The 12,864-nt window shown below is 37.4% G+C and overlaps 1 protein-coding gene across 1 annotated transcript; it reads right to left on the bottom strand.

Annotated features, from left to right (window-relative positions):
* Positions 1-6: 6 nt before the first annotated feature.
* znf410 (zinc finger protein 410) lies at positions 7-11,154 on the bottom strand. Its single transcript, XM_079255001.1, has 12 exons — positions 10,935-11,154; positions 10,710-10,784; positions 10,573-10,624; positions 10,343-10,475; positions 7,631-7,816; positions 6,652-6,873; positions 4,425-4,584; positions 3,089-3,270; positions 2,515-2,604; positions 2,244-2,363; positions 1,086-1,205; positions 7-139 (listed from the first exon to the last, which is right to left on the bottom strand). Exons 3-12 carry the CDS (start codon positions 10,603-10,605, stop codon positions 39-41), a joined length of 1,347 nt encoding a protein of 448 aa, XP_079111127.1. The 5' UTR covers positions 10,606-10,624; positions 10,710-10,784; positions 10,935-11,154; the 3' UTR covers positions 7-38.
* Between the last annotated feature and the right edge of the window lie 1,710 nt (positions 11,155-12,864).

The following is a 12,864-nucleotide window of genomic DNA, read 5'->3' as shown; positions in this document are numbered from 1 at the left end:
TGAAATAGGCAGTATGTGATGTGCGTCATGATGGGAGACTACAGCAGAGCAACCACATCTTCGCCATAAGCATGGCCTTCCGTTGTCATGGCCACCAGTTCATGTGGCTGAGAGAGAACCACCACAGATTCAGCAGAATCTATAGGGAAAGAAGCAAACACAAGGCAAGTTAAACAATTACCAAATGTCATTCAACCTTTTAGCAATTACAGTGGAGTTCACTGAAAAAAGAAAACAATCACATTCTTCAGTTTGCCCTCAGTGTGACCCAAAAAACTAAACTTTTTCCTACCCACAACCTCCTGCTTTCAGGCTCCAACTAGGTAATGGTCACAGATGAGAAAAGGAAGATGGTTTGACTGTCTACTTTCACTCATTAATATGCTGCAGCCTCTTTACTTGGGCTAAAAAGTGTCATCTAACCATCTGCTTTTTGGCAATTAGCAGTTATGCCACAAGAAATTATGATCAGCGCATCATCACCTGGGTTTACATGGCTGCTTCTGATTCACGCAGCAGGAAAAAAAATGAGCACAAATGTTAAAACTGCACCATATACTTACTGTCGACGCCTGTTTCAGAGATGATATTATCTACTTCAGGGGAAATTTGTGTCATTATTACAATCTATAAACGTAGCTGTAAAACTTGTAGTGATTATCATAATCAGTTATTGTCTGTACACTTGGTTTTTTGTTGTAGTCCAACAATTACGAGCAAATTTGTATAATATAAGAGGAGTTTTAACTGATGATCACTGTTTCAGATAAAACAAAGTTGCAAGTGCAGGTCGAACTGTTCAAAGACCCAGAATAAAACCATTTAAAAGACGCAACTGCTGTGAACACCAGAAATTTAGACAGCCAATGACTCACACTGCTTAGAAGAACTCATCAACACTGACTGAAAAACACTTAACAGGGCATTAGTAACACCACAAATTGACTCAGTGTCGCTGACATCAACACAACATTATGAGCTTCAGCAGATGAGTGTTTTTACTGCAGGGTTGTTACATGGTCAGAACTGTTGTTAGTCTGTCCACCCTTCACATGTTTTGTTCTCACTCGTGTCTAAATGCATACCTGGTGATCTAAGCATGGCATGATGAAGATTCATTGGTTCCACAGTAGTTGTCATGGTGACCATACCTCCTCCATTCTCACCATCTGCCTCCAGAAGGCTGCTTTGTGTCAGAGCCTCTCCTGTTGGTTGCAAGCAGAGGTTGAAACTTTTGCTTTTCCAACACGACAGATAATAATGAAAAAGCCAACCGTGGAGCAATAAAACACATCGCAACAGTAATTCATACTGGAACTACTACACCTCAGCTACACCGATATTTGCTCAAAGTATATGGTTTTAAGTATAAGAAAAGTTTGGACGCATATAAGCTGTTGAAAGCTGCAGGTTTTCCATCAACAGCAACTCTATATCAATTAGAAATTATCCGTCTCTTATTCGACTGCATCTTGCTTCGCTTTTACAAACAACCAGCCTCTTCAGGGACGCTGACCCAAATAAATCTGCTGTTTATAATTAGAGCTTTGGCAGCTTTTCCACTGTGGTGATTCAGCTGCGTGGCTTCCTGATCGTTACAGAAAAATGACAGAGGCAAGGATGCACTCTGTCTGCTGTCGTTTGTGCATGTTGAAATTGAATTGAAGCATTTGGTACAATTAGTCTAAAACATGAAGTGCTCGTTGAAAGATGCTTGAAATCTTAAGAGGTGTGAAAATGACACTGAACAGGAACAGGAGTGTCAATTTTTCTCATCTGCAGTAGGAAACTGCAAACTAATTAACTAAGGGAGCCTTTAAGATGTGAATCTGAGTTACAGTGCTATTTTTGGTAATTACAAACTTCTTAAAAGAATCTTATCACATCACAGAAAAGCCTAACAGGCCTCATTCTGCGGGAGAGTTGTGCTTTCTCAGCTTTCTTTTTTTAAAAGATGTGCTCAATTTAAAACAATTATGCTGCTGGCCTTTAAAAGAAAGAGCTAAAAATCATTAATAATTAAAGAAATGTTTCAAACTTTAACTTGAACCAATAAAATCTCGATGTAGATTTTTAAACTCTACGGGCTGCTTGAAGCTACATCATCCAAAAATTAGCATATCGACCTACCACACTGAGTGTGTGTGTGTGTGTGTGTGTGTGTGTGTGTGTGTGTGTGTGTGTGTGTGTGTGTGTGTGTGTGTGTGTGTGTGTGTGTGTGTGTGTGTGTGTATGAGAAGGACCTGTTTCTCTACTTTCACTACTGAGCCCCTCCTCTCCATGCCTCTTCCTCATGTGAACATTTCTGCTACCCGACTGGGAGAAAGTCTTGCCACAGATCCCACACACATGAGGCTTCTCACCTGAGAAACGAGGGTAAACATGCAATGAATGAAAAATCTGTTTTATGATCCTCTCTGAACTGACATCTCTGAGACGAACAAGATATATCTGCAGAACGCTAATTATAAAGCAACTGAACTGTTGTGCAGCTGTGAACTCTGCACCACTCACCAGAGTGTACAAGCATGTGTTTTCGTAGACTGGAATACTCTGCAAAGGACCTCCCACAGCCATCTGCTTCACACAGAAAAGGCTTCTCTCCTGAAAATAAGACATCCACCACACACATCCACGTTATTCACCTTTATATACTTAAACCTCATTAAACCCAAACTAGTCTACAACAAGGTTGTGCAGCATTTTTCTTTTGCCTTTCATGAAAGTCATAAACAATAAAAACTCACTAAAAGAGCTCAGCAGCAGTCCTAAAAAGCTACTCCTCCAGACATAAGAGCAAAACATAAATAAGCAATGTATATTATAGCTGCTCTGTTGGCCGATCACTAGACACAAGAAGCAGACTGTAAAACTGACCATCAAAACTTTTAATGTCACCCTAAATAAAATATCAGAGTAATGTTACTGCTTGCAGCAGTGAAATGGAGGCGCCAGCTCTGCTGACTCTTCAAATCTACGGTCTTCATTGCACCAAGGAAGCATTAAAAGAGCAGAGTCAAAAGGCCCGAGTCAGTTATTGCCTCCTGTGTGTTTGAGCTTTCAGACGTGATTATCTACTGCTTCTCACCTGTGTGAATGCGTCCGTGATTCTTCAAGTTTCCGGCGGTGGTGAACTTCTTGCCACAATTTTTCTCTTTGCAGATGAAGGGCTTCTCACCATTATGAGTCCTCATGTGGACCTGCAGCCTCTGTAGCACGTAGAAGCTCTTCCCGCAGCCCTCGGCACCGCACCTGAACATACGATCATTCCTGGACAACAAGAAAACCAAACAGACCAACTGAGGTTTCTCTCGTGCAGATATTTACACAGCTTTAAGAGTACAAGGACACACCTCTAAGTTGTGTACTGTTGTGACTGAGTCAGTCTAACTGTACAGCACCTTAAACCCAACATCCATGGTTTATTGTGATGGCTGATTGCTGTAAATTAGGGCTGTATTTCTTTTAAACAGATTAAATTACAGCCTACATATGAATTAATCATAATTTATCATCATTCACAGCTACATCTGAAATATGCCTGTTTTCACTGTATTGTACCAAGAGAAAAAGCAAGACACACATTAAACTACAACACCCAGGAGAGACATGCTTAGTGATTACAAAGTACCTGAACAACTTCAGTGAAAATCCTTGCAGAGTATGTAAAATTATTTTCTGTTTATTGGTTGTTTGGATGTTCTTTTTATGCTCAAATCCATCCTTGGCCCATCTAATGTTTCATCTTAGCTGAAGATGCCTACATGTCCTGCTGTTGTAACAGAGAAATGGTGGATGTATGCTGCACATGCATTAAATATGTCAATACAGAATGAATGAAAGCTTGATTTAAAACATGTGCAAGTAACACCAGTAAAATGAAGAACACACAAAAAAACAAAACAAGTCAGAATAGTTGAAACAACAAAACAAACTCAACATGTCCAAAGAAGAATTGGACAAAGAACAAGCTTATTTAAACCTACTCTATTTATACATAAATTAGTTATTGTTGTTAAGGGGTTATTTTTGACAGCCTTACTGTAAACATTTTGCTATTTCTACACTTTTTAAAAATATTTTCCACCAAAACTTTGGTCTCAAATTCTGAAAGTTGAAAAGATTTGGATGACTGTTTTTTCATTTTCCTTGTTCGTATCGAAGTTAACAAAATGATTTTGTGGTGTTTTTTGAGTCCCTTTGAGCTGGCTGCGGTTGTTTACATCATTTTCATGCACAGGAAACAGAAATACTTCAAATGTCTATTTTTGCATTGCCTTTTGCAGGTAATACTAGTTCAGATGGGAAATAATTGTTTAACAGCTGGAAGCCTGCACGCTTTATCCAGAAATTACACCCTTTGACGAGGGCACTGTCCGTATGACTACTGCTGGACTCAGTTATGTGTGTGTGTAATGTGTTACCTGTGTGTTTTGAGGTGGTATTTGAGATGAGCCGGCCAGGTGAACGTCCTGCAGCAACCCTCAAATGAGCAGCGCAGGATCTGCTTGGAGAGGGGGCGGCCGCTTCGAGCCGGCAGCTCTCGCTTCTCCACATCTGCTATCAAACTGTGTGTGTGGTCACCTAGGCAACCAGAAAGGAGGGAGGAAGTGAGCAGGGTTGTGCAGTAATCAATCCAAGAGTGCAAGGTGGCCTGCCTCTGGAGCCTGACTCTGTAAAATCATCAGTTACTGACTGAGACCTGCTGAACAACTGCAGGAAAAAGAAAACAATCTGAAACTGAATGCAATCACTCCCTTTTAACCCGACCCGACTCCCCGCTTTGAACGGCTTTAACAGCTCCCACTTTGCTTGTGGTGAGGCGGCTATAATGCACCCATAGCTGGTGCCCCGCTGCTGAAAGAAACATATCTAATCTAAAGCAAGTCAGTGGGATGGCAGCAATTACAGCAGCTTGGATCTGGCAGTTTTAGCTCCACAGAGAAGAGAATTGCTCTTTAACATGTACTATACCATATGACCATACTATATATGACCATGAGGGAATACACGGATTTTTAAAACTTTTAATTAGGAAAACATTTGAAAAACTGCAAGTATAAAATTCAAAACATTGATTTATTATTATTATTCCATAATATTAATAATAATAATAATATCCATAAGGATATTGCGATCATTTCTGATGCTAAAGGCTGTGTATCTCTAATTGCATTGTGCCTAATTGTTGATGTTGAAAAAGATATAGAAGACACTGAAGACTACAGCCATTCAGACTTAAATCAGTACACCATCAATGTCTCCAACTTGATCTCAGTGGATAAATAAAGTGGATGAAGACAGATCTGTTGAATAAAGATTTGAATTAGCTTTGCGATAGCCTGAGGGGAGGGTTGCTTTATCCAGATAATGTGAAGAATTGTGGTAGAATAATAGATTCTAGTTTGTTTAAGGAGGAACTCACTGGAGGAGCCTTTTTTCTGCCATCACTGTGTCATTTTAAACACACTGCTGACTTTTCTCATTTTATTTAAATAACTTAAAATATGATTGAGTTTTTAAATGAATAAAAATAAGTACCAAAGTAAATAAATAAAAAGCACAAGTGCACTCTTGCATTGCTTTTTGTTTTGTCTGCACAGATAAACCATATTTAAGAGATCCTGGCTGAGGCTTATGAACAAACCTGGAGCAGGCAACGAGGAAGAAAATTTAATATCATTTCTCTACCATGGCTTCCAGCTGCAATTCGACTCAGGAGGGGTTCAAAGATCAGACATGTAGCTAGGAGTCACAGTGCCTTAAATGTCATGGGTAAATTCTCGATCTAACAGGGAGCCTGTGGAGAGACGGCGCTTAAGATGGTTGGCGTTGGAGTCCAGACTCCTGGCGTGGGTCAACGGTTTGATACGACTATGTGCTGCGGGAAATGCATGTTCGTTTTGGATCAAAGCAACAGTTGTACAAAAGAATAAGAAAAACTAATAGAGACACAGCTCAGAAAATCTGCAGTCCTGTAAATGATTTAGCATTTTCTGGTCTTTGTGCTGAATTAACTGGCGAGCTGGTGTTTACTGTACAGACATCAGAGGTATTGATCCAAACAAATAATATTTCTGAACCATTGGCCATTATATAATCTATATCAAAGTGTTTTCCTGATTGCATGATCACCTGACTTCAATGCTACCTCTCTAAATGTTAAAACTGTCTTTGTGCTCAGCAGCTGTGTCTTGCATCCATCCCTTAGTTCTGCATTGATCTGATTTCTAAATACACACGAAATTACTGTCAGAATCCACTAAATGATAATCACTGCTGGTAAATCCTCGCTTGATCATCTCTGACAGACTTGTAAATCTATCAAGGCAAAGTTGCAAATGAATTTTACTTTGAGACATCTGATGGTTTGGCACAGTTCTAGTCATCACTGATTATGCTACATTTTCATCTCATCAGTGATCGCATTTCTCGTCCGTCTTTGATTCTGAGCTATTGCCTCACAAATATATTCTGCTTCCTGAAAAACAGATTGATTTATAGCCATTTACTAAGTTTATACTCAAACTTATTTGCTCCGTCCATACTGTGCATATCTACAAACAGCAGTACAGTGTGAGAGTATTTAAAATTATTTTCCAATGTAAAAAAAAAAAAAATGTGATTGTGTTGCTGATAACGTCGCTTTACCATTAGTGACACTTGCAGCTCTGGCATCCTGGCTGGCTCGGGCGTCTCTTGCAATTTGGGCTCGTGTGGCAGCAATCAGACTGTCGTGCGCCAGCTCCTGCACCCGCAGATACCAGGGAGCGCTGCCATCTATTCCATAATCCCCTGACGAGACCCCCTCGTCTTCATCCTCGCCGGCGCCATCTGCAGCGAAGATCAGGGACTCTGAAGAGGCTGATATACCTGAAAAGGACGAAAAGGTTAAGAAGGAACTCAGGAAGACCGCTGTTCTGCAAGGCAAATTGTTTGAGCCCCTTTAGGTCATATTTCTAAATGTATTTTTTGAACAATACACACATACACACATTAAAAAAAGAATAATAACCATCTTTCCCCTGAGTCACAGACAGAGCAGCACACTGTGCAAAAGCTATAATTCAAGAGGCAAGAAATAATTTTTCTGACTCTGCTGCCAACGGCTGATGAACCAAGAGAATGTGCCTGCCAAGGATCATTTATTTAAACCAAAACACCTCTTTTTTTCTGCATCAAAATGTGTCACCTCTTTTTTTTTTAAGCTCTGTGTGCAAAATCGGCCTCTGTGAAATCAGAACGATAGAAACGAGAACAGATTTAAGACTTATCCTGGAAAACTTTTTCCCCCCACATGGGGCACAGCCAAATATGCCTTTAATTATTGATTCAGTTGTTATTTTTTTATTCAATGTTTGAGCTGGGAAAAATAAATCTTTAATCATACAGTCCAGAACCTTTTATCCTTGTTTTCTGAAGTCTACAATAGAGCTGTCAGCCAATAAGGACTCTTAAAAGGCAGAAAAAACAACTTTGTCATTTTGACAAAACACAGATCAACCAGAAGACAAAAACTGATGAGAGGAACATCAATGGAAAAGAATATGTCATTAAATTTAAAATGCTGTACACTTGGTGATTGATTTGCCTCTGACAAGTGTTCAGCATCAACATGGTGTTTGTTTACCTTTAGCGAGATTGAGCAGGACGTATGAAGTGCTGTCTGGCTGTTGAAAGTCATGTAGGATGGTTGGGGGACTCGGTGAGGCCCTGGGTTGGGAGTGAGTCTGGACCACTAATGTACGCTGCTCTGGCACACCTCCAAACTCTGACAGGGAGGGGGAAGTCTCCGGCTCGTGGCTCAGGCCTCCATCTGAGGAGGAAGCTGATGTTATAAGTTTCAGTACTGAACATTTCATCAAATATGACCAATTATATTATTTTGTTTAGTAATAAAAAACTGCTTACACAGTTCAGAAGTAATGACAGTCATGATTTGAGAGTATAATTGTAAACAAAAAGAAATGGATGCACTATAGGTAATGCAGATTAAAAATGGATATAAAAACTAATATTTGTGACAAGCAAAAGATTTATTCAATATGTTTAAAGGCTTAGATGAATCCATACGATGCATTTTGATAAGCAAACACTGAAAATAAACACTCAAGTTTGTTTTCCACACTGTGCCATCCATCCATTTATGACTGGGATTTCTGTGCTTTCTAGTATCTTTTTCAAAACAGATTTATCAAATAAATAAATAAAGTAAGTCAGACACAATTTGTCAGGATCCTGTACATTGGTGAGGAAAAGGTGGCGCATGTGATCAGTGCGGCGTCTGCAGTAATGCGAACTGTTGTGGTGAAGGAGGAGCTGAGCCAGAAGGTGAAGCTATCAAATCTGGCTATCTATGTTCCTACCCTCACCTATGGTTATGAGCTCTGGGTAGTGACCAAAATAACAAGTTCACGAACTAAAGCGGTTGAAAAAAATTTTTTCTCTACAGGGTGGCTGAGCTCTCCTTTAGAGATAGGGTGGGAAGCTCGGTCATCCGAGAGGGGCTCAGAGTAGAGCCGCTGCTCCGTCAGCTGAGGTGGCTCAGGCAATGGGTTAGGATGCCTCCTGGACACACGGACGGACTCTTTTACAAAGCAGATTCATCAAAGAAATGAATAAAGTCATGAAGATTATTTGTTCTGCAAGATATAAAATCTGGATAAGCAACACTGGTACAAAGAGCATCTTAATCCAATGTGTGTGGAAAGATTGTAAAATTTGATGAACCAAAGACACACAAAAAAAAATTACGCATAAATGAAAATGTGCATGCGCAAGCATAACATTTTGACCTTGGGGAGGAGGCACTAAGGAAATGCAAAGTTCATGATGTTTTAGTGAAAGTCAAAGTTGTCATTTTTACGAAAACAGAAAGTTTGTAAATATAAAGTCTATACTGTTCAACTGGATGGTGCCTTGTAGGTTATTTAAACAACTAATACTGTTTTCCAAATTTAATGCAGACCCAGTTTGAAATGCATACATTTTTTAATAACAGACAATTTTTTAAGTAGGTTACAATGTCACCTGTGCTCAACTGAGTGAGCTACCTAGTAGCCTAGTTCCACTGATTCTGTTGACATTTCTGACCAATGAGTGCATCAAGGTTTCTGCAACATTATCACAGAAGTGTGACTGGAGATAAAACTTGTGCTCAACCAGGTTTGTTTGGAAGAGCTAAGTTAATACACAAAGATAACAAGGCAGTTTACCTTGCCTAATGACAAAAACTATGTAAGGCAATCATTACGATCATTCAGATGAAATCAAAGTCTTCCATCTAGGCCAGAGAACAAAAAAGTCGACTGATGTCTTATAAGTCACAAAGGCAGCAAATTTTGTGCAGCATTTTCTGTGAGTTTAAAAATACCAAACAGATCTCGCTACACTACTAGAAAAGATACACACATTGAAGCATGCAGTATTTTCTTTGAAAAAGCATTCAATGAAATATTAAAAAGTGTTATAATTTACTTACATATATGACCTATGGCTTGGTGATATGACCTTAACTTCTCATGATTAATTGAACAGGTTACCTTAATTTACAATTACATAACAATTATTTCAGTACAATTTTATTTTTAGCAAATATTGCAAATATTTTCACATCGGAGTACCAGATATTGTGAAATTAGTTCATTTAAACACACAGTTTAAATATATATGGTCACTCAATTGATAATTTTAACATTTATTTAAGAAAAGTTGTAACCTTTCCAGATCTTAATAATACACATGCACAGGATTACATTGATAATTAATTCTTTTTTTTGTGTGTGTCTTATCCAGCATTTACGCAAGCAGAGTGATGGTCTGGATGCTGTGTTTTGTTGAGCAAATTTACTTTGCCAAGGGGAGCATTACTGGTATGATCATCCCCTTGATTTTCTGCATTCTTATTTTATATCTTGCTTGATAATTAATTCTCAAAGTCAGTTTTGATTTATTTTTAATTGCCCAGCTCAAAGATATACAAAACCCAGGCAAGGACAAAGACATCACATTGTCCACAGATAGCTGTGTGTGTGTGTGTGTGTGTGTGTGTGTGTGTGTGTGTGTGTGTATATATATATATATATATATATATATATATATATATATATATATATATATATATATATATATATATATATACACACACACACACACACATACATCAAATGTTTTTGTTTTTTGTTTTTTTTTTATAAGCAAGACGTCCATGGATTGAAAATAAATTCAAATGTCTGTGCTAAGATTCTTGTTCTACTGCATTTCTGTGATCTAAGATAAATGGACATGTAATATGACTAAACAAAACAGAAAAAAATCCCAGTCCCAACAAATGTCTGCTGACCTGTGAGTTCCAGTGGAGTGCAGAGGGAGCTGTCAGCTGGAGCCAGCAGAGGCAGGCAGGAGTGTTTGGACTCTGAATCCTCCAGACTCTGGACCAACGGGATGGACGCGTTCTGGACAAACTGCACCAGCAGCTGAAGGGAAGAGAGACACCGTATGAATAAAAAAAAAAAACAAAAAAAACACCAATTGTAAGGAATGAGCATGAATGTTATTTTCTAAATACATTACCTCTGGTTTGGAGTCAAGCTCATCAGAAAGCATGAGTCTTTCTGTGTGGAGCCTGTAAAATAATAATAGGAAAACAAAGCAAACGTAATAAATAAACAGCAACCGACCACGACCGTCTCAAATCTAGCTATACTTACCTATAATGTATTAAATGTCAGATTTATTGTTGGTCAGCAGCTGCAGGTCATCTCAAACCCATCACATTAGCTGTGCTACAAACATCAAATATCGGCTTTGTTAGCTGACAGATTTAATATCAGGACAAACATAGTGGTGTAATACCGTAGTTAAATGTAGCTAGTTCAATGGCATCGTATTTGTGAATTTCTGCTGGAAAAAACATAAAACACATAGTAAATTACCTTTTTAGCTGAGCTAGCAGGGTTAGCAGCAGAAATCAAGCTACCGGAGCTAGTTTCCTAAAAGATGGCAGCCTGCGGTGAAAACTGAGTCGTTGACTGTACTCGTGTGAGTGTATGCAATGTGTTTAGAGCTTCAGTTGAATAAATGTAATTATTATACTTGGAAATAGACGAATAAATGTAATACAACGTGAGAGTAACTTAGGTTGACAATTGTCTCAAAACACAGGGCAGCTTTACACTACGGGGTCTCTCATGGAACAATATTAGAGCGCTTCCGCGTTTTTGGGCAAAATTATCACGACTCAACACCGCCACCCAGCGGTCAAACTTCAAAACTGCACTAAGTTGTGAAGTAAATAACGTTAGGAAGAAAAAAAATTATATATATATATGTATATATATATATATATATATATATATATATATATATATATATATATATATATATATATATATACATATATATATATATACATATATATATATATACATGTATATATATATATATACATATACATATATATATATATATATATATATACATATATACATATATATATATATATATATATATATATATATATATATATATATACATATATACATATATATATATATATATATATACATATATATATATATATATATATATATATATATATATATATATATATATATATACATATATATATATATATATATATATATACATATATATATATATATATATATATATATATATATATGTATATACTGTGTATAATTATATGCCGTCATAAAATATATTTTTTTTTTTTTAAAAAAGGGATTTAGACATTTTTAGAACAAAGCAAGTACAAGAGTTAATTATTAAAGAAGTTGTGTAATCAAGGGGCAGACTTACCATAGGCAAAACTAGGCGGTTACCTAGGGCCCCCTGTTCTTTAGGGCCCCATAAAACTTGTCATACACTTATGGTTATTAATTACTTAGTTACTTATTACTAACAAAAAAATATGTTTTTGATTAAAATGCATTTGCTAAACTGTCAGCAGAATGATTATTATGTATGTAGGGCCGCGCACTAATACCTATATGGATATAAAAACTAATATTTGTGACAAGCAAAAGATTTATTTAATATGTTTAAAGGCTTTGATGAATCCATACGATGCATTTTGATAAGCAAACACTGAAAATAAACACTCAAGTTTGTTTTCCACACTATAAACCTAAGATACCTGTGATCTGTGTGTGTGTGATGTGGTCAGTAAGTTGATCTGTAACTTAAAGAATGACTCGTCACAATAAATGATCAGTTCGTACAATCGAGTGAAGCAACCCTTCCCTGTCACTATACGCGGTCCTCTCAGTCAGCAAAGAAACTTTTACACTGGCTGTTTGTTAATAACGCAAATAATATACAGTACTGGAGTAGAAAGTGCAATTTTTACCATAGGGCCCCATGCCTGCCTTTCTTGGGGCCTCAAATTTCTTAAATCAGGGTGGCCCTGCTTTTCATCCAAAGACTGTTTTTTCCAATGTGCAAGGTTTCTCTTTTCTGTTAGCGATTAAGAAAATTTGTGGTGCTGAGTATTTTATGATGTTAACTGGTGGAATAAATTAAGTTTATTAAACAAAACTGAATTTCTTTTTTCTTTTCTTTTATACATTTTCCCTCGAAGATGTTGTTTTAAGTTATTCTTGCCATGCCAGCAGCTGGCATTTGGGTACATTTCATGACAAAAATAACAAATACACCAAGGTCATCTTTAAAATATTTATTACATAAGCAGTGAGCTTCTATCCTAAAAATGTACAAAAACACAGAAGCATTTTAAGTTAAACCCGTTCTCAATTTTAGGTTTCTGATGTGACCGACTCAGTTGCATCACAAATCTCCTGTCTTTGTGAAGTTTAACACCAATACACCAAAGTTTTGAGATAT

The sequence above is a fragment of the Telmatherina bonti genome (genome assembly GCF_933228915.1).
Source record: "Telmatherina bonti genome assembly, chromosome: 16".
Lineage (NCBI taxonomy): Eukaryota > Metazoa > Chordata > Actinopteri > Atheriniformes > Telmatherinidae > Telmatherina > Telmatherina bonti.
The sequence above is the reverse complement of the archived record's forward strand: the minus strand, read 5'-3'. Positions and strand labels throughout refer to the sequence as shown.

Bases quoted from the DNA above. Each gene is read 5' to 3' on its own strand.
- znf410 (XM_079255001.1), bottom strand. From the start codon at position 10,605: ATGCTTTCTGATGAGCTTGACTCCAAACCAGAG. The intron at 7,817-10,342 runs GTCAGCAGACAT...CTTCCTCCTCAG, and splicing joins CACTCCACTGGAACTCACAG to ATGGAGGCCTGAGCCACGAG. The intron at 4,585-6,651 runs GTAAAGCGACGT...CTGGTTGCCTAG, and splicing joins AGCTGCAAGTGTCACTAATG to GTGACCACACACACAGTTTG.